This window comes from Hibiscus syriacus, unplaced genomic scaffold (assembly GCF_006381635.1).
Source record: "Hibiscus syriacus cultivar Baekdansim isolate YM2019G1 unplaced genomic scaffold, ASM638163v2 tig00111708_pilon, whole genome shotgun sequence".
NCBI lineage: Eukaryota > Viridiplantae > Streptophyta > Magnoliopsida > Malvales > Malvaceae > Hibiscus > Hibiscus syriacus.
The window spans coordinates 755,128-779,247 of record NW_024063159.1 but is presented as its reverse complement, the minus strand read 5'-3'; the positions used below and the strand labels follow the sequence as shown (position 1 = coordinate 779,247).

The window sequence follows — 24,120 nt, the reverse complement described above, 5'->3', positions numbered from 1 at the left end:
TTTTAGAGGAGCAGATCTACATGCGGCAGCCTGAAGTTTTCACTCAACCTGGAAACGAGCATTTAGTTTGCAGATTGAAGAAATCTTTGTATGGGTTGAAACAGTCTCCGAGACAATGGTACAAACAGTTTGACTCCTATATGATCATGATTGGCTACAAGCGATGTGAGTATGATTGTTGTGTCTATGTTAAGAGCCTTGATGATGGTTCTTTTATTTTTCTATTACTGTATGTTGATGATATGTTAATTGCTGCGAAGAACATGAATGATGTTATCGGCTTGAAAACTTTATTGAGTCAGGAATTTGATATGAAATATTTAGATGCTGCAAAGAAAATTCTTGAAATGGAAATTTACAGGGACATAGACTCAAGGAAACTATGACTATCTCAACGGGGTTATGTTGAGAAAATGCTAGAAAGGTTTGCGATGAGCAGCGCAAAACCACTTAGCACTCCATTGGCGAATCACTTTAAGCTCTCATCAGAACAATGCCCTAAGACAGATAAGGAAGCTGAAGATATGGCAAAGGTTCCGTATTCTAATTTTGTTGGCTGCTTGATGTATGCAATGGTATGTACTCGTCTTAATTTATAGTCAAGTTTGTAAGTACATGTCTAAACCTGGTAAGCAATATTGGGAAACATTCAAGTGTATCTTTCGGTACTTAAAGGGTACTGTGGGACATGGAATTATTTTTTACAGTCAACGGGATAATCCTTTGGTTGTAAGATATGTGGATTCAGACTATGCATGTGACTTAGATAATAGAAGATCTACGAGAGAGTATGTCTTTACTATTTGTGGAGGGCCTATTTGTTGGAAGTCTATTATTCTATCTGTGGTGGCACTATCTATAACTGAAGCTGAATACATGGCAGCGGCTGAAGCTGCAAAAGAAGTTTTATGGCTTACTGGTTTAGTGAAGGAATTGGTTGTTCATGCAAGGTGGAGTTCAGTTGCTTTACGACAATCAAAGCACTATTCACTTGGCTAAGAATCAGGTATATCGTGCTAGAACTAAGCATATTGATGTAAGGTTTCACAAGATCAGAGAGTTTATTTCAGAAGGTACATACCGATGAGAATGTCGCTAATATGTTCACTAAGCCAGTTACGACAGGCAAGTTCAAGCATTGCTTAGACTTGTTGAATGTTTTGAGTTGTTAAAGAAGTAAGATAACCCAACCCATATTAAATATTTCCTAAGGGATAGGATATTCGCCAAGGTGGAGATTTGTTAGGTATGGCTCATGAATATACCAGTACAAGGTTATATTTGTAAATATGTACCAGAATTTATTTATTATAAATAGAGATGTAACCTAAACCAATGAGACATTGAATAAAACTTTTAGTGCCGTCTAGGCACCGAGGACGTAAGCACATGGTTGAACTTCGTTAAATTATTGTGTTCTTTTATTTTACTTTACTCGATTCTTCAACAATTCGACATTTGTATCGACACGAATGGTGATTAGAGAAGCATGTTAGTGTACGACGGTAATGTTATCAATGCTGGATCCGTAGATTTTGGGGCATTTTCGGTCAAAAGAACACTGGATTCGAGTTTAGAGTCGTGAGATGCATTTGGTGAGAAATTTTGGGAGTCATTGACTTCCAACGACGGTGGTTTGCGGTGGTCAGAACGACAATTGGCAAGGTGACCGGAACCTAGGTTTGTTCAGGTTGAGGAGAAGAAATGAAAGAAAGAAGAAGTAGAAGAAAAGAAAAGGGGAAAAAATGAAGAAAAAGAAAATAAAAATGCAACTTTATTTAGACCAAAACGACGTCGTTTGGGTCTAAATTTAATTTTCTACAAGATCTATAATTATATCGTTTTTGTGTTGGTTGCATGTTATAACACTATTAACAATTTAACGACAGAGTGAGTAAAACATGAATAATTGATAGTTGAGTGATTAAATTGAAAAGTTTTAGTGATTAAAATAGGAGAGAGTAAAATTCAATGAGAAAATATTGTAATTTACCCATATTATTATTATTATCTGTTTCATGCGGTATGTGTCATTGCCATTAGGGAGTGTTTGGATCATAGAATTGAGGATTCCTGGTGGGAATATTTTTTCCCAGATTGTAATACCCACGTTTGGATGGGAAAGATTCCCAATAGGGGAGTAATAAAATATTCCTAATAGTAAAAATTTTCCTCATTTTAGCAACAATGCTAATCTCATGTTTTGCTTAGGTATTTTTTGTTTCCTTTCAACTTGGACTAAAATACTTTTAAAACTAAAGATTTATTTCAAAAATACCCTTTCTTTTATTTTAAAAGCTATAGTCTTTTGCTTTTCACAAATTTGTTAAAATTTATTTTTCCAAACCACATCTATATTTTTCCTTGTTTTACTATCCAAACCTATTATACATTTTATTTATTTATTATCATAACTTTTTAAATATTAATTAAGATTAAAAGAATATATGATATATGATATATTTATTCTTTTAATCTACCCATTTATCTTTTAAATTTTATAAAAAAATATATAAATTTTATGAATTTAAATTTAATAAAAAATATATATAAATTGAAAATAATACAATAATATATTTTCTATGAATTTTTATATAAATATTTTCATTTGAATATTTGGAATTCAACTTGTCAAAAAAATATCATAAGGACAATTAGTAAAATATGCATTTTCGTAATCTTTTATTCCTTTAACCAAATACTGTAATCATACATTCCTGTCAAACAAACCAAACACAATAATGTAACATTCCTAATAATGTGTAAGGTAATGTAACATTCCGATAATCTTATTCCCAGAGGTAATGTTACATTCCATGAACCAAACGTCCCTTAGAGTAAAGTTTAGGAAATAGGATATTGGTATGAATGTGACGTCGTTATATTTGATTTTTAAAAGTATCTATTAGGATGATTAATGAGTTGAGCAATAACTCGTAACTCAAACTCGATTTGTTCAAAATTCGGTAAAAATTTGATTCGATTTAATTTGATTCGAACTCGAGCTCGACTCGAGACCTTAACAAGCTAAGTCGAGAAAAGTCCAACTCGACTCGATAAATTTGTGAGCAACTCGTTAATTTTTTTTATAACTTTTTAGTAGTTATCTTAAAAAAGTATTTCATTAAAAAATTACTAATTCATTAATAGATAATAAAAAAAAGATGATAAATTACTAATATATTAATTTTATAATAAATAATTAAAAATACTAAATTATTAATTAATAATCATTGTTTTATTACACCAAGAATAAAAATCCTAATTATTATTTTAATGTATTTATAGATTGTTATTTTGGTTTTTAGACTTTGAATTTGTTTAATACACTCTGTTGATAGTTTTTGTGTTCAATTTATTAATTTATGTTTATATTAAGTTGTATATAGTATTAGTAGATTCTACTTATAGTTCCAAAAAAAAAATCGGTGAGCGTAACGAACAACGAGACGAGCGATGAGATTAACGAGCAACGAGACGAGCGATGAGATTAACGAGCAACGAGTAGAGTAACAAATTTTCTTAACGAGCATGAGTCGAGCAAAATTTTAATGAGTTTAATAAGAAATGAGTTGAGCAACAAATTTTTTTAAAGAGCATGAGTTGAGCAAAATTTTCATGAGCTTAACGAGCAACGAGTCAAGCCGAGCAACAAAATTTTTTCATGAGCACAAGTCGAGCACTGCCCAACTCAAGATTGACTTGCTCGATAAGCACCCCTAGTTTCTATATTTATGGATTTTTTTAATAATTTAGAGTGATTAGAAGATATTATTTGTTTAAAATTTTTCGTAATTATTGACAAAATACACACATTTTATGCATCGTACGTAAATATTTTATAAAGAATTTGTATATACGAAGACAAGGAGCAATTTCCTCTACTGTGAAGGCTGGGGAAGCATTTATATATATGAATGAAGGTTGGCACGTTTGGTAAGTGGTTGAGTGGCTACTTTCCTATATATCAGAACGCTTCCCATTGAAGAAGAAGGTGAAAAACGTGGAAATTAAACCATAAAAATACATCAAACAATCAGAAAACTGGTTGTGAAACTACAGCAAGCAAAGCACATGTTTTAGTCATCGCCGATTTTAACCAAGGGTTTCAATGCTTTTGCTCAGCTCCTCCAGCTTCTTCATCCTCAACTTCTCGCTTTCACTCACCAGCTAACCACCAATTTCACATAAACAATTAGCAGTACGTCACTTGCAAAATTATTGTAATAAACAAGGTTTAACCGAAGTTACGGAGCACAAAACATTCACCTCCATTAACTTGCCAACTAGTTGTGTTTTCTCCTTATTCTTGTCGTTGAAGGCTTCAAGAGCTTCTTTGTATTCTCTTTCCTGTGATTCACACAGCATGGTAAATGTGAGTTTTTCACTTTTAACAAGCTTTTTTACTTTGCGTAATCAAATGTTTTGTTGATATTGATAGGTCACTATATGTAATCATTCAAAATGATTACTAATTATGCACTCTATTGCCACTTGATTATCAGTTTAGTGATTAGCAATGAACATGATATGTGCACCTTCTTCTGGCAGCTCTGTCCCAGTGGTTTCAGCTCCCGGTTGATGGTGTCTATCCTCTTGCGCAGAAACGCAATATCCTTTCTCATTGGATCTATGAGGGCATCAAGCTCCTGGAAGATTTCACCAGTTGACAATGACTATTAATCCAATAGAAGCAAACATTGATGCTATTGCAGTTAAACGGGAAGAATCTGGTTTATAGATTACAATTATATGATGCCCCATATGATGCTTCATTATGGTGAAATTCAACTTACTTCTCTAACGTCAGCCAAGCGTCGAGTTGCTTCTTCAACGCGCCCCATATAAGTCTCGACCTTGTCCCTCACCTCCATCTTCTTCCTCTCGATCTCTTCCTCTTTGGCTCGAAACAATGCCAGTGCAGATTTGGCCGTTTCCTCTTGCTTGTCATCCTTCAATGGAGTTTCGTTGCTAACGATAACTCCCGAGTTCTTTACGCGCTGCATCTGCGATTGTTGTTGTTCCCATATCTGCTTTGATGTTGCCATTGATGCCATCTTCAACTCCCTCTTCTTTTTCTTCTTGCAATTCTCTTTTTTCGTTTGTTCTTTTTTCTTTACAATGTGATGGCTCTCTTTCCCCTGCCATACGTGCGTTATATGCAAGGCTGGCTTTAAAGATACGAAACCAACTAGCTTACTTTAACACAAAACAAATACTAGAATTATATATAAAAAAAAATTATGAAATGACCAAATTGTCTCCTCTTTCTTGAGAGAAGGACACATATCAAATGTTATTTACTTGACATCTGTACAGTTTTTTTTTAATTCAAATTTTAGCTAAGAAGTAAGATGAATCCATGAATAATTCTTCCTTGTACAGCTTTCCAACTGTATTCTTTTTAAGCTTGGATTGCAAGAGGGTCTATATGGGCCTCTTTTGGAAAGCTATACCATTTGCTTAAGTTGCTCCATTGACAATTTCCCTCTCCAGATTCAAGGCCCTTCTTTGTTAAAAGATCAGACACTTTTATTTAACATTTAATTAAATATGATCCTCGCATATATTTGTTTCTGACATTTACATTAGAATCCGAATGTAAATAAATATAATAATTATTGGTGTAAAAATGATTTTTTTTCCTCCCAATTCTAGAAGTGTGAATTATTTATAATAATGGTGTGGTTGAAGGGTCTAAGGAGTATTGGTAAATCCTCTTTTCCCTAGAAAAAAAAGGGTGCTTTGAGAAGTCTTTTCTTTATGGAGTGGACAGGAAGTGGTCACCTACACAAGACATGGAGGGGGAAAGCCTTAAGAGACAAGACAGAGTTGGAGAGACTGTCGAAGCATCCTAGGTAACCTGCCTTTATTACATTAATATATCATGCCTGGGGTAGACTCACTGAGTTGGTGTGGACCGGGGTAAACTCGGTGAGTTTAAAAGTGAACATAATAATATATCAGTCAGCTGTCAGAATCATATGTTGGCTTTGTGATTTTAATTTTAGGTTTATGGTGTCTCATATCAATAACATTTGTGATATTTATAATCATAAAAAATTATAAAATATAACGTAACAGAAAACACGATTACAATCGTATTTTAAATCCTGTTCTCAGGTTAAATTTTGTATGTAGTGTGCATTTTGGAACCTACTGCCATGCTATGATAATATTTTCCAGAAATGTGCCCTTGCTTCTCCTTCATTTTTTCGATTTGTCGGTCAGTGGAGCAAAATATTAAATTATAGTTGTGGGTGTGGTTGTGCTGTAATAATGGTAGATGTTATTGACGTTATGTTGTAATTTTTTTTTAAATATTTGTCTTTGAATTATAGATATCGTTATAATATCACGATAATTTCAAAAAATAGTTGTTATTTCTTAAAGACTCGAGTTTGAGCATCATAGATGCAAGCCAATAGAATAATGAAGGAGAAGCAAGTGACCTCCATAATAAATGAATTGTTTGTTATTTCTTGAAGACCTAAGTTCGAGTATCATAGGTACTAAAAGTGTGAAAGTTTAGTGTCAAAAGGTTGAGATTTACGATTGAACAAATAATGTATTGTACATATTAATTAAAAAATAAAACAAACGTTCGGGTTACGCACAGCAGCAGAAGTGAATTGGCTTGGGTCGTTCACCCCCTGATTTTGCGATGCGTTTGTTTCCTGCATCGCTCTCTTAATTTTCAGTGGTCGTTTGGCTGCAAGCCAAGTCCTAAATGCTTAATATCATTGCTCAACATTTTTATATTTTTATTTTTAAAATTTTTATTTAAAAATATTAAACTTTATTTCAATAAATTTTTTAATCATGATTTCGAAAATTAAATAAAACACTATTCATTAATTGAATGTGATACGTTATCTTATTAACAATTAACGATATTAGTGATATAGAATTCATGTCACAAAAAAATAAATTAAAATTTTAATAATAAAAATCATTTTTGTTATGAATATCTACTCTTTAATGCTTATAAATATGGAGTTCAGAGAAAATATTGTACACAACTCATATTGAGATAATAATATAATTCTCCCTTTTATTCTTATATCACTTGTTCTTCTTGTTCCTATTATTGCTTCTTTTCGTTTATTTAATAACACGTTATCAACACGAGTTTGCTCAAGGGTTATCTTTATTTATAAGATATTAAGTCGGTTATCAAGTTAGGATATTACATATGAAGATATGTTAAAAAACATAAATTATCTTTATTAATGATTATTGTTTTGAAGTATTCTATTTTCTAGTAATTTTAATGAGACATGAATATGTTGATTTCATATTAATTTTAGACAGCTTTCAAGATTTCTATTGAATTACTTGCCATGGAGATAAAAATTGTCAAATTCACTATTCTTAAGTTAAAATTGAGTTGTAAAATACAACTCGAATAACTCAAAACTTTTAGTAATTAATGGACTAATCTTTAAATTTGAGTCGAGTCCATCAATTTTGTATGATATATGTATATCACATATGAAAGAAATATACATTTATTGTATTTTTTTATCAAAAATCACACAAGAATGTATTGTTATGTATATGTATTGTATATGATCATAAAAACCCATTTAAATTAAAATCAAGATAATTAAATTTGAACACAAACTTGAAAATTCGACTCGACATGAAAAATTTGTAAGTCAATTCCGAATTGTAAAATATGACTCATCAACTCGAATAACTCAAAATTTTTTTGACTCAATTCGACTCGATCAAACGGTCACCCCTATGTCCAGCTTTATTTTATGCCATACATTTTTAAATTCTCGCCTTGTCTTCAAGGTTATTGTTGAAAAGTCAAACAACTTTTGGTGGAAATTGTTGGCCAAACTTTCAGTGCAAATGGTTGATAATTTGTACTGAAATTGTTGAAAAAATGGGATAGTAAAATTATATATTTAGTCCCTATACTTTAGGATATTTACAAGATTAGTCCTTAAGCTTCAACTATAAATACCCTAACCCGTTTAGCTTCAAAACCATCCCAAATCATTCTAACTTTCTCTCAATACTAGAGAATTTAGAGAGTTTTCTTAAGAGTTGTTTTCTTCTTTTTATCAAGAGAGAATTGTTATTGTTTTCTTCTTGTTAAATCGAGAGAAGTTATAATTCCTATTTTCTCATAGTGAAATTTTTCTAACTTTGCCCATGGTTTTTACCCTATATTATTTAGGGGTTTTCCACATAAAATTTGTGTCTTCTCTATCTTCAATTTTATTCTCTCAAATTATCAGTTGCGATTTTACTCTATCCGATAGTTGTATTCCGCAACAATTTGTATCAGAGCCAGATTTGAGTGTGAAATATCTACTTATTATCTTCGTGGTTGCCACCAAAAGGTGGATCCTCCAACATAAGAAAGTAAGAAGTAATTACCCATTTTTTGAAGGTTTCATAGAACTATTCACGATAGTGAAATAGTGGGAGCTATCCGTAATAGAAGCTATGGCAACGAAATTTGATATTAAAAAGTTCAATGGGAGAAATTTCTCATTGTGGAAATTGAAGATGAAGGCCATCATGAGGAAAGACGATTGTCTAGCATCTATCAGTGAAAAGACGGTAGATTTCACAGATGACAACATATTGAACGAAATGGACGGGAATGTTATGTCAAACTTTCATCTAGCATTAGCAGATGAAGTATTTTTAAGCATCCAGGAGAGGAAGACAGCTAAGGAGATATGGGATCATCTCACAAAACTGTACGAGGCCACATCGTTGCACAATAAAATTTTCCTTAAGAGGAAATTGTACACTCTCCGGATGCCAGAATATACTTCAGTTTCAGAGCACTTAAACACGTTGAACACTTTATTTTCTCAGCTTACATCCTTAAGGTGTACAATAGGAGAACAAGAACGTGCTGAACTTCTACTTCAAAGTCTACCTGATTCGTATGATCAACTCATCATCAACTTGACAAACAGTAATGTCACAAGTATAGTCTTCAATGATGTTGCAGCTGCTGTTCTATAAGAAGAAAATTGGCGCAAGAATAAGGAAGACAGACAAATAAATATGCAATAAGCAGAAGCGTTGACAACGATGAGAGGGAAATCAACAGAACGTGACCAAAGTAGCAGTCACAAACATAGTAGATCAAAGTCGAGAAGCAAGAAGAATTTAAAGTGCTACAACTGTGGATAGAAGGGTCACTTGAAGAAGGATTGTTGGAGTCTAGGTAAAATCTCCAAACCACAAGGCAATACCGCAAACACTTTAGATGATAGAGATGATCTATGTTGTGAAGCGTCAACCACCGTGGAAGGTAGAAAGAGATTTGCAGATATATGACTCATTGATTCAGGAGCAACATATCACATGACCTTGAGAAAAGAATGGTTCCATCATTATGAACCTGAGAATCTGTGCATAGTTGCAATGATCATGCCTCAGAGATCGTTGGCGTGGGAACCATCAAATTGAAGATGTATGATGAAACAATTAAAGTTGTTCGAGATGTGTGGCACGTGAAAGGCGTGAAGAAAAATTTATTATCTTACGGATTGTTGGATAATAATGCAAGCAAGATTGAAACACGGAAAGGAATCATGAAGGTTGTAACACCCCCAACCCGTATCCGACCCGGATACGAGTCCGAAGTGTCACATTGACTTTTCAAACATTTATTCGTATAAAATAGTGAGTAATTTAAAAACTTTGATAACATTTAACTTATTCAAAACGTTTACAAAAATATATCAGAGTTCATACAATTTATATCTTTAGACTACATGCCAACTACACTCTATATACAGTACCTATATTTTCTGATCTGACATTTGGTAAGGAAAAATGACCTGTCTTGCTCCGCATTACTCTTTACTCTTCTCGAAACCTACGTGTGAAACAATCACACGCTAAGTCGAATACTTAGTGAGGCATAACAACTTATAATGTACTTTATAACATATATCAATACATGCATGTTCTGTTCTATCATGTTATACCAATTCCATGCATTCTTCGTATCATATAAAATCATATCAGATTAATTACAGTAAATACATACATACACATAATTCATCATTAACAGTTTATCATGTAATCACATACTTTTATGGTTAACCCTTTTCAATCAAACACTATACACACACAACATCATATCATTTATATAACATTTATCATACCACTAACATATATTTGTTCATATCTCTGGATTAGCCCATGTACATATGTGAGAACTATCGATATGTGAGTCTATAGAGGTTGTGCACTAATGCTGTCACCACAGCTCGTATAATTGCACCGAAGTGCCGCGTAGAATTGCACCGTAGTGCCATATAATAATGTCCATAAGGACCACATATTATTCCTTAAGAATCATATACATATACTAGGGATCAAGTATGTGTCTTTCAAGACTTCACACATGTTCCAAAGAATATACATATGTCCCGAAGGACCGCGTAGACCCTCGACTCTTGGCATGCCAACTATACCCCTAGCTCTCATGACACATAACATGGGCGTTATCATTTATTTCATTTCAAATATTCACATAAACTTGTAATTCACTTTCACATATCACGTATCACATAGCTTCTTTTCATATTATCACATAGTCACATATTTCACTTACACGTAGATCATTTCCATATAATTCACATGTCACATATATCATGTTTTCATATAATTTCTATCATTTCTCACCCAATCACATTTATTCATGTAAACATACTTATCATATCTTGTTTACATAAGATCATATACTTCATATAACATATAGAAACACCTAGAACACTTTCACGTAGCTTATATCAATTTTCAGAGTCCTTTCATATTACCTGATGACATATATCATATATATATATAATAACTGATATCATATTATCTACCTTATGCTCCATTTCTTTGTATTCACTTTTTCATATCAGCATACATTTAAATATTCTTATATGTCCTATCAATATCCTATAAACTTACTCATATTCTCATATATCATATTTTAATATAATTTGTATAGTAATACTCTATAATTGTATCATATAATGATTTTACCCAAGTACTCCTTTATAAAGTTTATATTACATGTTCAATTAGTCTCATGCTATCTTATAAATAATTTCCATTTATTTTATATCATTTTCCTTTTCCACTTACATAAACCATCTATTTATTTAGTTCAATTTCTTATGACTTCCACAATACTCTTTAATAAAACTTTGTAGCTCTTCACTATAATACATAAACTATAGTTTCCTTTAATTTATCAATCTTCCCTATATTACTTATGTATCCTTATTTATGCCTTCGAATTCATACTATTCTCTTAGAGTCTCCTAACATTTCTCGTATAATCACTTATACCATATCATATAACTTATACTTGATTATCTTATTCTCTCATGTTCATTTCATTTCTTATGACTCTATCATATAACTTATTTCATGTTCTTCCATTATTACATATTAAAGTCTTACATACATCATATAGCATATACAAAGCATATCATTATCTTTAGTCATGCATACATACAATCAATGTAATACAGATAATCACATATAATTATAACCACACATAATCATGTCCATGACTTCATGCATATTACTCTAGGAAATAGACTCATCGCAAGTCTTATTTCCATTAAACACTACATATCACTAGTATGCACTCACCTTGGCCTCACTAGTCAATTCCAATCTCTTATCTTTCCCTTGATCGATCTTACTTGCCAAATGTTCCGGAATTGCTTTATGCGCAGAATCTACATAAATGTACATTTTGAGGCAATCATTAGATACATATACCTTGTAATTGGATACTAGCAAATTAAACGAACTTATTAAACCAATATTCCCATTTTTCCTTTAGGGGGAATCGGTTCCCTACTAAGGGGGTATCGATTCCCTCATGACATTCTGGAAATTTTGTTCGTTTGAAGGGGTATCGGTTCCACTTAAATGGGTATCGATTCCCCTTGCCCAGAAATCATATTTTCAACCCGAAAATTACTTCATTTCCTCTCAAACACTTCATATATCATCCCCTTTTCATTCTTAACTCTAGTACACATACTTAAACCAATCTATATTCATTTATTTCATCTTAAACCTCAAAATCCTATCTTCCATATGAGATTCAAGAATCATACCAAATTTTCAATGTGTTCTAATTCCAATTCTAACACTTCATACTTCTTAATTAGATTGATGACAAGTCAAATTCATCCATAAAACTTAAACAACCATACCATATCAAAATTTCATCTTAAAACTCATATTGCAAATTCCTTCATAATTTCTTTATCTTATTGTTTAAATCCCATATAAGCTTTCCTTAAGCTTATTTAATACCCAAAGAATCAAAACTAAGCTTAAAACTCAAGAATTAACCAACTGAAATTAAATTTACCTTTACCTTGCTCTCCCACGTATGAAGAAGAAGAAAGGAGAAGAGAACTCTGGATGTTTCTCACATTTCCCACGTTTATATTACCTTTAAAAGGAATATAAAAATCTTTCTGGTCAAATGACCATTTAACCCTTAATTTCCTTTAATAATTACTAAATAACCTTCATCATATATATATCCAATAATCATTGAACTATTTCATTCTTACACTTTAGTCACCAAATTATGAAACTTTACAATTTGGTCACTAACCCGGTGTTGAGGATGTTACAAAGGTGTTCCGTGGAGAGCTTGTGGTGATGAAAGGCGAAAAGATAGCAACAAACTTGTACATGCTGAAGGGAGAGACTTTGTTAGAAGCAGAAGCCTTTGTTGCCTCATGTAGTTCAGATTCTGCAATGCTATGGCATCATAAACTTGGACACATGTCAGAACAAGGAATGAAAGTCCTTGTGGAGCAAAAGCTACTTTCAGGCTTAACAAAAGTATCACTTACTTTGTGTGAGCATTGCATAACAAGTAAGCAGCACCGGTTGAAATTCAACACGTCAAATTTTAGAGGCAAAAGTGTTCTAGAATTGGTTCATTCTGACTATGGCAAGCACTAATTACATTCCTAGGCGGAGCAAAATACTTTGTCTCATTTATTGATGACTACTCCAGGAGATGTTGGGTGTACCCTATTAAGAAAAAGTGAGATGCGTTTTCAACTTTTAAAAACTTCAAAGCACGGGTGGAACTTGATTCTGGAAATAAGATCAAGTGTTTCAGAACAAATAATGGATGAGAATACACAAGTGAAGAATTTGATGACTTTTACAGGAAATAAAGCATCAAATGACGATTCACAGTGGTGAACACTCCTCAACAAAATGGAGTGGAAGAGCGGATGAACATAACCTTGTTAGAAAGAACAAGAGCAATGTTGAGGGATGCAGACCTAGAAAAATTATTTTGGGCAGAAGCAGTCAATACCGCCTGTTATTTGGTGAATCGAGATTCATCAACTGCAATAGAGCTGAAGACACCAATTGAGATGTGAACTGGTAAACCAGTTGATTATTCAAACCTCCATGTATTTGGAAGTATTATGTACGTGATGTACAACTCCTAAGAAATTTCAAAGTTGGATCCAAAATCCAGGTAATGAAAATTCTTGGGGTATGCTGATGTTATAAAGGGGTATCGCTTGTGGAATCCCACTTCCCACAAAGTGATCATCAGCAAGGATGTTATCTTTGTAGAAGATAAACTACAAAGAAAAGAAGACGATGATAGCGCTAAAAAGTCATAGACTACATAGATACATGTGGAAAAGGAGTTTGAACAAGGAGATTCTTCTGAAGTAGAACTAGTACATGATGAACAAGAACCAGAGAGTTCTGAAGCTCTAATAACTCGTCAATTAGATCGTGTGAGAAGACGTCCCAATTGGCACTCAGATTATGTTATAGAAGGAAATATTGCATACTGCCTTTTAACAGAGGATAGTGAGCCATCAACATACCAGGAGATAATAAATAACTCAGATGCTTCACTGTGGATGACGGTGATGCAAGAAGAAATTGAAGCCCTTCATAAAAATAATACATGGGACCTTGTACCACTACCACAAGGAAGGAAGCCAATTGGTAACAAATGGGTCTTCAAAATCAAGCGAAATGGTAACGATCAAGTTGAGAGGTATCGTGAAAAACTAGTGGTAAAAGAATATCCTTAAAAATAAGGTATTGATTTCAATGAAATCTTTTCTCCCGTGGTTCGACTAACAACAGTTTGAGTAGTTTTGGCAATATGTGCTACATTAAACTTACATCAAGAGCATCTAGATGTTAAAACAGCTTTTCTTCATGGAAATCTTGAAGAAGAGATTTACATGCTTCAGCCTGAAGATTTTGAAGAAAAAGAAAAGAAGAACTTGGTTTGCAGGTTGAACAAATCTCTGTACGGTCTAAAACAAGCGTCGAGGTGTTGGTATAAGAGATTTGATTCCTTCATTATGTGCCTTGGATACAACAGACTTAATGTAGACCCTTGTGCTTATTTCAAGAGGTTTGGTGATAACGATTTTGTTATATTGTTGTTGTATGTGGATGACATGTTAGTTGTAGGACCCAACAAAGATCATATTGAAGAATTGAAGGCACAACTGGCTAAGGAATTTGAAATGAAGGATTTGGGATCAACAAACAAGATTCTAGGGATGCAAATTCACCGAGACAGAAGTAATAGGGAGATTTGGTTTTCACAAAAAAATTACTTGAAGAAGATCTTGTCACGATTCAACATGTAAGATTGTAGGCCAATTTCTACCATTCTTCCTATTAACTTCAAAGTATCCTCTAGTATTAGTCCTAGCAGTGAAGAAGAGATGATGGAGATGTCTCGAGTACCATATACATCAGTAGTGGGAAGTTTAATGTTCACTATGACATGCACAAGACCAGACATTGCACAAGCAGTGGGAGTGGTTAGTCGGTATATGACGAATCCAGGCAAAGAGCATTGGAATACAGTAAAGAGGATCCTGAGATACATCAAAGGGACCTAAAATGTTGCATTATGTTATGAAGTTATGTTACGAATGATCAAACTTTCTTATCAATGGGCATGCCAATTCTGATTATGCAGGAGATATGGATAAAAGCAAATCTACTACAAGATATGTGTTCAAAGTTGTTGTGGAGCTGTAAGCTGGGTTTCAAAATTGCAGTCAGTTGTGGCTACATCCACAATAAAGGCAGAATATGTAGCAGCTACACAAGCCAATAAAGAAGCTATATGGTTGAAGATGCTATTGGAGGAGCTTGGGCACAATCAAGAGTATGTCTCTCTGTTTTGTGACAGTCAAAGCACCTTGCATCTAGCAAGGAATCCAACATTTCATTCAAGGAAAAAACACATACAAGTTCAGCCATTCGTGAAAAGGTGGAAGAAGGGGCGATAGATATGCAAAAAATTCATACCAAAGACAACATAGCAGATTTCATGACGAAGGCGATTAATGTTGATAAATTTATTTGGTGACGATCCTCTTGTGTCCTGTTAGAAACGTAAGCAACATGAAGGTACAAGGTAGAAAGAGTGGTGTGAAGATATGATTGTTCCAATCAAATCTTCAAGTGGAAGATTGTTGAATAAATGGGATGGTAAAATTATACATTTAATCCCTATACTTTAGGATATTTACAAGATTAGTCTTTAAGGTTTAACTATAAATATCCTAACCCATTTAGCTTCAAAACCATCCCAAATCATTCTAACTTTCTCCCAATACTAGAGAATTTAGAGAGCTTTCTTGAGAGTTGTTTTCTCCTTTTTATCAAGAGAGAATTGTTATTGTTTTCTCCTTAGATCGAGAGAAATTGTAATTCCTATTTTTTCATAGTGAAATTCTTCTATCTTTGTCCGTTATTTTTATCCTATATTATTTAGGGATTTTCCACGTAAAATTTGTTTTTTCTTTATCTTCAATTTTATTTTCTCAAATTATCAGTTGTGATTTTGCTCTATTCGATTGTCGTATTCCGCAACAGTTATGCCATGCGATTCTTAATACCCCTGTTTGACAAGATTAACAAACCATTATTTCATTTTTTTTCCTTTGGGACATGACTATGAAAAGAAAATGTTAGCTTTGCCTGGTCTAGCTGCCAGTCATTGTCTGAAGACCATGAAAGTTAATAATCTAGATTTACTATTGCAGAAGTTTCAATCCTTGTTTCCATGTTGCATACGGTTGTTGTTACTATTTCAAGCAGAAGCCAGTTAACTACTTTTGCAAAAGCCATGGAACAGTGGCCCTTATATAGCCCATGAATGACATCATAGGACCTCGTTTGAAAATATGGAAAAAATAAGAACAACCAGTTTGGTCATGACATCCGCTGTCGTGTTTGCTTCATGCTGTGTATAGCGTTGTAAATGAGACGAAACAGATTATGAATTATTAGAAATTGATTCGATAAAAGTTTGATAAATATTCGAATCGAATGGACCCGAATTGAGTTTTTAACGAGTTGAAACGAATTATTTAATACTTGACTCAAAAAACTAGTGAGTAACTCGAAAATATAATATATTAAGATTTTATTTTTAAAAAAATAAATTATTAATAATATTAATATTTATATATTGATTTTTTTTTTAAATACAAAAAGGTTTTTATGTATTTAAGGTTCGAGTTTGAGTTTGAGGCTTCAATCGAATTAAGTTTAAGATTTTTTTTTCATTTTGAGCCTTTCGAGTAGCTCATGAGCTTCAGTTTAGGATTTCGAGTTCCATCGGCTTCTGGGAACGAAGTTTATCGCAGACTAGATCATCAATATGAGTCAGTTCCGGTTGCAGACGAGGAAAACACAAACGATGAGGTCCACACACAACATGAATCAGATAAAAGGGGGAACAAGATCATCGAAGCTTGTAGGCGTTTCTTCGGTTTTTAGCCATTAATTGTCACTTAATTCATTGAATATTATTCTTGTCATCACTACTATTTATACTGTTCTTCTTAATTCATTGAATATTATTCTTGTCATCACTACTATTTATACTGTTCTTCTTCCCTTGCACAGAATCGAATTATATTACGCAGGGATGGAATTACGATTTTTATAGAGACAATTATGTATTCATGTTTATTTAATCATCTCAAGTTGATTCCATTAAAACTTTAAATGTAAAGAAGCCACATTGTTGGTCCGAATTAAGATGGGGTTTGAGGAGTGTTGAGGGGGATGGTGTTGTTGCATATAGTTATTTTTTTTTTGGTTCTGAGTGGAGAACCACAACTATGATTTTATAAGAGGGGAAGAGGGAATCGACTGAAGAAGATGATTCGGGTAGGGAGTTCAAGAAAGAATTTCCTTTTTCAACCTTATATATATATATATGTATGTATGTATAAACTATTAATGTTGATACTAGGATTAGGATGATATGCTTATTTATAGGTTTGTATGGTGAATGAATTTAGTTGTTAATAGAGAACGTGAATTTATCGGTAATTATATCAAAGGTCATATCTAATTGGAGAATATAATTTTGAGAGACTTGGAAAAACTCCAAAAGAATAGCAACGTTATAACCTAGTATGAATTATAAAAGATAATTTAAAAAAAAATCGGAAGAAGTATAATAAAGAATATCACCAATTCATTATTTAAGGTAACGAGAAGTGATCTAATCTTGCAGAAAGTTTCAATTTTAATTTATTTTAGTTATTTTTAAAAAAGTTTACTTTAATTATTTATATTTTTAAATTTATCTTTATTTATTAATAAACATTTTATAGTAAATTTTAATAATTTAAATAGTGTAAATAAAAAACTAAATATCAGGAGTCAGGACACAGTTGGCCAATTAAATATTTGTTCTTTCCATTTTTTTATTAAATAATTATTTTAAATCAGCTAATACAATGACATGCGTCGGAATGATGAATCAGGCGTCCTTTTCCTTCCCATATAATGCCACACGTGCAAGACTCATGGCCGTTTCTCATAATTATTTGTTACTTTTGAGGAAAAATGAAAATACTATCTAACTATCTTGTATTTATTTTTTTGTATAAATTACACCATTTACTCAAAATATTTTTAATTTTTCTAATTTACTCGCTGAAATTTTTAATTACTCATGTTTAGATCGCTCTGAATTATTTTATTATTATTTTGATATGACATGAACTTTTTTATTATTAATATAAAATTTTTAAAATAAATAATAAATTAATACTTTATTATTATTAAATTTAAAAAAAATTAAAATAACCATGCCCAACGTCGACCACCGTTGACCTTCATAATCAGCGGCCGTTTGAACCCAAATTTCATGGATCGCTTCACCTCAACCTCCTGATTGAATTTGGTGGTTGTTTCATAAGCAAATGTCTTAAATCTCGACTGAATCTCGACTGAATCATTTCATCTTCTCACTTTCGATCTCTTGTTCGTGGACTTTAGAGCATGTTATGATAAAATGGAGGTCAGATTCAAACTCAAGGGGTTGAGCCGAAGCAACTCTTGAAATTTGAGACCGAACAATCACCATTTATGGCAGTGACGGCAGTCGACTTTTCGATTTTCTCATTTTTGATCAAATTCAAAGCATGTTCTGATAAAATAAAGGTCGGATTCGGACTCAGGGGTTGAGACGAAGTGATCGATGAAATCTTGGACTGAACTTCAACCATCTATAATTGTCAATAGTGACATTTAATGCCGATGGATAGTGGACAACGAATAATGGATGTCCACCTTCTAATTTATTTTATATTTTAAATTATTTTTATATTAAATAATAATAAAAAATACATATCATTTCAAAATAATAATAAAATATTTAAAGGTGATCAACGCATAAGCAAATAAAAAATTTAGTGAGTAAATTAGAAAAATTAAAACTACAGTGAGTGAAATGGGATAGAGTAAAGTTAAGGGAGAAATGGTGTATTTTACCCCTATTTTTCCATTTGCTACCCAATTGAAATTCACCAAAAGCCTCACAATCCTCGCGCGACCAATTGGGGCATTGCAATTAAAAAAAAACAAACAAGGCAATTAGGCAAGTGTATAAAGTTTTATTATATACAATATTAAGTTTGATGAACCACACAACCTTAATAGTTAAGGGGTGTACTTTGTATTTTTTGCAAAATCATAAAAAATATTAGGCCTAAAAGATCATATATAATATTATCTATGAAGTCTTGGAGTAGGGGTGAAATCAGGAATTTTTATGAGGTTTGAATTAAAATTATAGTTTTAGTTTCTTTTTCATTTTAGGCGGTGCTATATCAATTTGTGCCTCTTTATATATCTTTTGAAAAAGTTGATAAAGGCCTAGGATTTAAGTCATAAAGTATAAAGGCTTGATACCAAAATAAGTAATTAAACTATACCTAAATTCTCAAATAGGTACTTAAACTATTTTTTGACTCATCCAAGCGCCTAACGTTATAAATAGTACCCGTTTAGGTGTCCAGGCCATCAACGGCGTTAATTTCTCCATTAGGTGACACGTGTCACAATCTAGTGATTTTGAAATTTATCTTTTTTTTTAAATATTACATTTATAAAAAAACCCCTAATTTCTCTTAAATTATAAAAAAGACCTAAAATCCCCAAATCATATTCTTAACATGTCCCTCTTTACGGCCACAACCACTGTCGTCAACGTAGACTCTGTCATCCTCCTAGTCATACGTTGTCGTAGTTGAATTTGATTGGCCGTTGAGATCATATAGGATCACGATTTGGGGGTTTTGGTTGTTGGGGGAGATGAGGTCGGGTAGAGCTTCGTTGACGACGAAGGGCGATGGTCAATGTGGGTTTAGCGAAGGTTTTCAGAGTTTTTGGGGTTATCTCAAAATGTTTATGTTTGTCTTTAAAAATATATATTTTTATTTTTTTAATTTTAAATAAAATTTTTAAAATCACCATATTGTGACACGTGTCTATTAATAGGGGAAATTAACATCGTTGACAGTCCGAACACCTAAATGGATAACGTTGGTAATGTTAGGCACCTAAATGGGTCAAAAAATAATATATGCACCTATTTAAGAGTTTAGGTATAGTTTTGACACTTATTTTAATATTAAGCCTAATATAAATTTATCTTTTATCCTACATAACGTAAATGTGAATTACCTTTAGATTTTATTTTGATAGTTTCCAAACTCATAATATTTTATAATTATTTATATATATTACTTATAGTTACGATTGAATTGTTCACTTATAATTTCAATTATATATATATATATTACCAAATATATTAAAAAGTAACTTATAACGTATATGGGTGTTCAAAATTCGGTTTTAACCGAATTAATCGACCGAATCGAACTAATTCGGTTAATTCGGTCGGCCACCGAATTAGTTTGATCGGGAAACGGTTAAGTTTTTTTTGGATATTCGGTTAACGGTTAATTCGGTTCGAAATCAGTTAATTAACCAAATTAACCGAAATAAAATTTTAAATTTTAAATATATTATATATAACATATGAGCTCAGCCCAAACTATTTAAAACTCAATTAATAATTTAAGATCCAATAACTTTTAACCTAAATCAATATTAATTAATTAAAAAATTATATAAAATTTTTATTTTATAATTATATATTATTTAAATTAATTGTAAATTGTTTTTCTAAATTAAAAAATATTAAATATATTATAAATAACATATGGGCTCAGCCCAAACCATTTAAAACTCAATTAATAATTTAAGATCCAATAACTTTTAAACCTAAATTAATATTAATTAATTAAAAAAATTATATAAATTTTTATTTTATAATTGTATATTATTTAAATTAATTATAAACTATTTTTTTAATTATAAAATATTTAATTTTTATATAAATTATAAAATTTTAAAAAATTTCGGTTAATTCATAAATTAACTGAATTAATCGAAATTTATTCGGTTCAGTTAATATTTTCGAAAAAAAATTTAATTCGATTAACAATTAAAGAAAAAATAATAATTAATTCGATTAACGGTAATTCAATCGATTTGACCACCAAATTAATTGAACGAACAACCCTAATAACATAGCCGCACAAAGAGAAAATAAAAGATACATGCAAATATACAGTAAAAGCCTGAGAGGGACACCCCAATTTTGCAGAACCATAGTTTTACTTTGCGCACGTGTTAGTTATGGAAAATTCAATATTTTTTTTCCTCGTGTGTCAAACAGCTAGAATTTCAGCATGAGTACTTGAACTGCTATCGCATTCTTAAATGTTTGACTTTCTACTTTTTGTTTCACCAGAAAAAAGTAAAGAAACAATAGAATGTAAAGGGATCTTTTCTCTTCAATTCCTTCATCTCCTACCTTCCCCTTCTTTGATCTCTTCAGCTTTTTTGTTTATTGCTGGGTTTTCTTTTATTTTCCTGCTTCTATTCAGTAAATTAAATGGATTAACAGGTTTCCTTATGCTCCATGAGCACTGCTTTCTGCTTCGTGTTCTTCTCTTTTACTCTCTTGTTTTCTTTGTTGATCTTTGTTTTGAGGTCGAAGCTATGGTGTAATTGTGAAACCTGCCAGGTTTATCTTACTTCCCGTTGGACCAGAGAATTCGACAATCTTTGTGATTGGGATACTCGCCTTCTTAAAAAATCCGCCACTGGAACCATCCACATCCATGTTCTTGGCAATATCATCACAGCAAACCCTGTAAACGTCGAGCATGTTCTCAAAAACAGATTTGAGAACTACCCGAAAGGGAAACCTTTCTCCGCTCTCCTCGGTGATCTTCTTGGAGAGGTATTTTCAATGTGACGGCGATTCATGGAAGTTTGTGCACGCGTTTCATATTGTCAAGTCAAAGATTCAGTCCTGGCTTCTCCCTCTTTTATCATCGGTTGCTGGTAAACAACAGGTTCTTGATTTACAAGATGTGTTTAGAAGATTTTCATTCGATATTATATGCAAATTCTCCTTCGGTTTGTACCCTGGTTGCCTGAAATTGTCCTTGCCGGGTTCGGAATTCGCTGTGGCCTTTGATTTAGCATCTAAATTTTCTGCACAAAGAGGGCTGGCGTATTCACCTTTGATATGGAGGGTCAAAAGGCTACTGAATTTGGGCACGGAGAAGCAGCTTAAAGAAGCCATTAAAGTACTGGATGAATTTGCTCGATAAGAGGGATTTTCAGGAAGAAACGATCTTCTGTCAAGATTCATGAGCACAATCAATGATGACAAGTATCTTAGAGACATTGTCATAAGTTTCCTCTTGTCCGGTCGTGACACGGTGGCCTCAGGGCTGACTAGCTTCTTTTGGTTGTTAACACAGCATCCAGATGTCGAGTCAGCCATCCGAGACGAGCTGGAACGGGTCGTGGGGTCGAGTGATGAACAATTCGCAAGCTTTAATCAAATGCGAGAGATGCACTATCTGTTCGCGGCGTTGTATGAAAGCCTGAGACTGTTTCCACCTGTCCAATTCGACTCCAAAGTTGCTCAAGAAATGACATATTGCCAGATGGAACCTTTGTGAGGAATAGGGGTGGGAATAGATCAGGCCGACTTACATAGGCCTACAAAAAAATCTAGTCTGACCTATTTAATAAAAAGGTCAAATTCGAACTTTTCTAAAAGCCTATTAAACTATATAAATTAGGCTTAGGCTTGTTAAAAAGCCTAATAAGCCTAATAGGCCTACTTATTATATTTTTAGGTACCAATAATATATATTATTAACAGTGTCATGATTATAAGTAGATTTTTCTCTATACTTGCGTTTTTTCTCTATACTTGTGTTTTTTCTTTTTACTGTGTGAGCACCATTTTTAATTAATTTGGCTCATATCCCACACCATGCACAACCATATTATAATCTCAGATTCCTTAGCTAGCAGCCACCATTTATACCCACGTGACAGCTGTCGTTTTCGATGTCAAAATAATTCCTTATTCTCAATCAATAAATAAAGGAAATACGTAGTATAGAGAAATAAGGGTCGAATCCTCAGGGACTTAGAAAATCACAATTTAATGTTTGAATGGTTCTAACCAGGCGAAAATAGTAAAAAGGGGGTTTGTAATATGAGATTAAAATGGTAAAAATAAATAAAAAACAATTTAAATAAAAATAAGAGTATGAAGATTGTGAATAAATACGGTAAAAGTAGCCTCAAGCTTCGCTTTGATTCAATATCCTTTAGATCATCGAATAAGATTTTCTCTTCGGGATTCACGTCGGTTACTTTGTCTACAAGGGTTATCCTTGTGACTCTATCTTGTATACCGAATACCCAAGGCAATCTTTGATTCCGGCTTCGGTAGTTGATTCTAACAACATCTATTGTCGTAGATCAAATACCGTTTAAGTTCGTGGCGACCGACTCGGATTGTTGTTTCTATAACCGTCAATTCCGATCTCAATTCCCTCTTGGCGAAGCTATCTCGCCAAGTGTGTTCCCAGGAAGTCGAATTGCTTTCTATAAGCCGAATCTTCCTCCCACACGTTTAATCGCAACAACTTCTTGACCAAAGTCAATCTTCGATTTTTGAAAACTGTTTTGATTTTGAAAAAATAAGCGCAGAGATTGAGAGAGAGATTCCGAAGATATTAAGGGACCGTTTCAATTCTCCCGTTGGAATTGAATCATCGCGACAGCTCTCGGCTTATGAAAAGTTTAGCTAAGCATGACAAAAGTCATACTTAGCATAAAAATAAAACTTGAAAATAAAGAAAAATAAAAAGAACTTGAAAAGGAAAAGAGAAAACTTTTATAAAAACTAGAGAGAAAAGAAGAATGTATTCTGAATGATGAGTTTAGGCTTACCCCAAGTGGGTATTTATAGCCTCTCAAAGCCTAAAGGATAAACAAAGAAAATAATAAAATAATACAAAAGATAATTGTTTTTAAATTTAAATTCAAACTTAAACTAGTCTCCTAATGCAACTCTACTCGTCAATCTTCCAGAAGGCGTGCGGAAGAAGTCTTCTAGAAACCGCCGCTGACTGGACCTTCTAGAAACTGCCACGTCATACCGTGTCGTTCCCAGAGTCGTGCCCATGTCTCCAGCCGTGACCAAATAATAATAAAAAATGCATAATTCGCCCGTTTTGTCACAAATTCTGGAAAACAATGACCTGTACGAAAACAAGCACAACACGACCAAATCAACAGCAATAAATCCACAAAACCGAAGAAATAACGAGCAAATATTAACTATTCTGAACACTCATTAAATTCCCCCTCACTTATCTCATGCTT

The 24,120-nt window shown here is 32.7% G+C and overlaps 1 protein-coding gene and 1 pseudogene across 2 annotated transcripts; one reads left to right on the top strand and one right to left on the bottom strand.

The window, feature by feature from the left end:
* Positions 1-4,016: 4,016 nt before the first annotated feature.
* LOC120167996 lies at positions 4,017-23,138 on the bottom strand. Of its 2 annotated transcripts, XM_039176871.1 has the most exons (5): positions 23,131-23,138; positions 4,797-5,114; positions 4,539-4,649; positions 4,270-4,350; positions 4,017-4,170 (listed from the first exon to the last, which is right to left on the bottom strand). In XM_039176871.1, exons 2-5 carry the CDS (start codon positions 5,055-5,057, stop codon positions 4,096-4,098), a joined length of 528 nt encoding a protein of 175 aa, XP_039032802.1. In that variant the 5' UTR covers positions 5,058-5,114; positions 23,131-23,138; the 3' UTR covers positions 4,017-4,095. The 2 variants fall into 2 exon arrangements, with proteins under 2 accessions (XP_039032802.1, XP_039032801.1); XM_039176870.1 differs by lacking the exon at positions 23,131-23,138 and having other exon boundaries at positions 4,797-5,201.
* LOC120168033 lies at positions 21,304-22,394 on the top strand (annotated as a pseudogene).
* Positions 23,139-24,120: the final 982 nt, after the last annotated feature.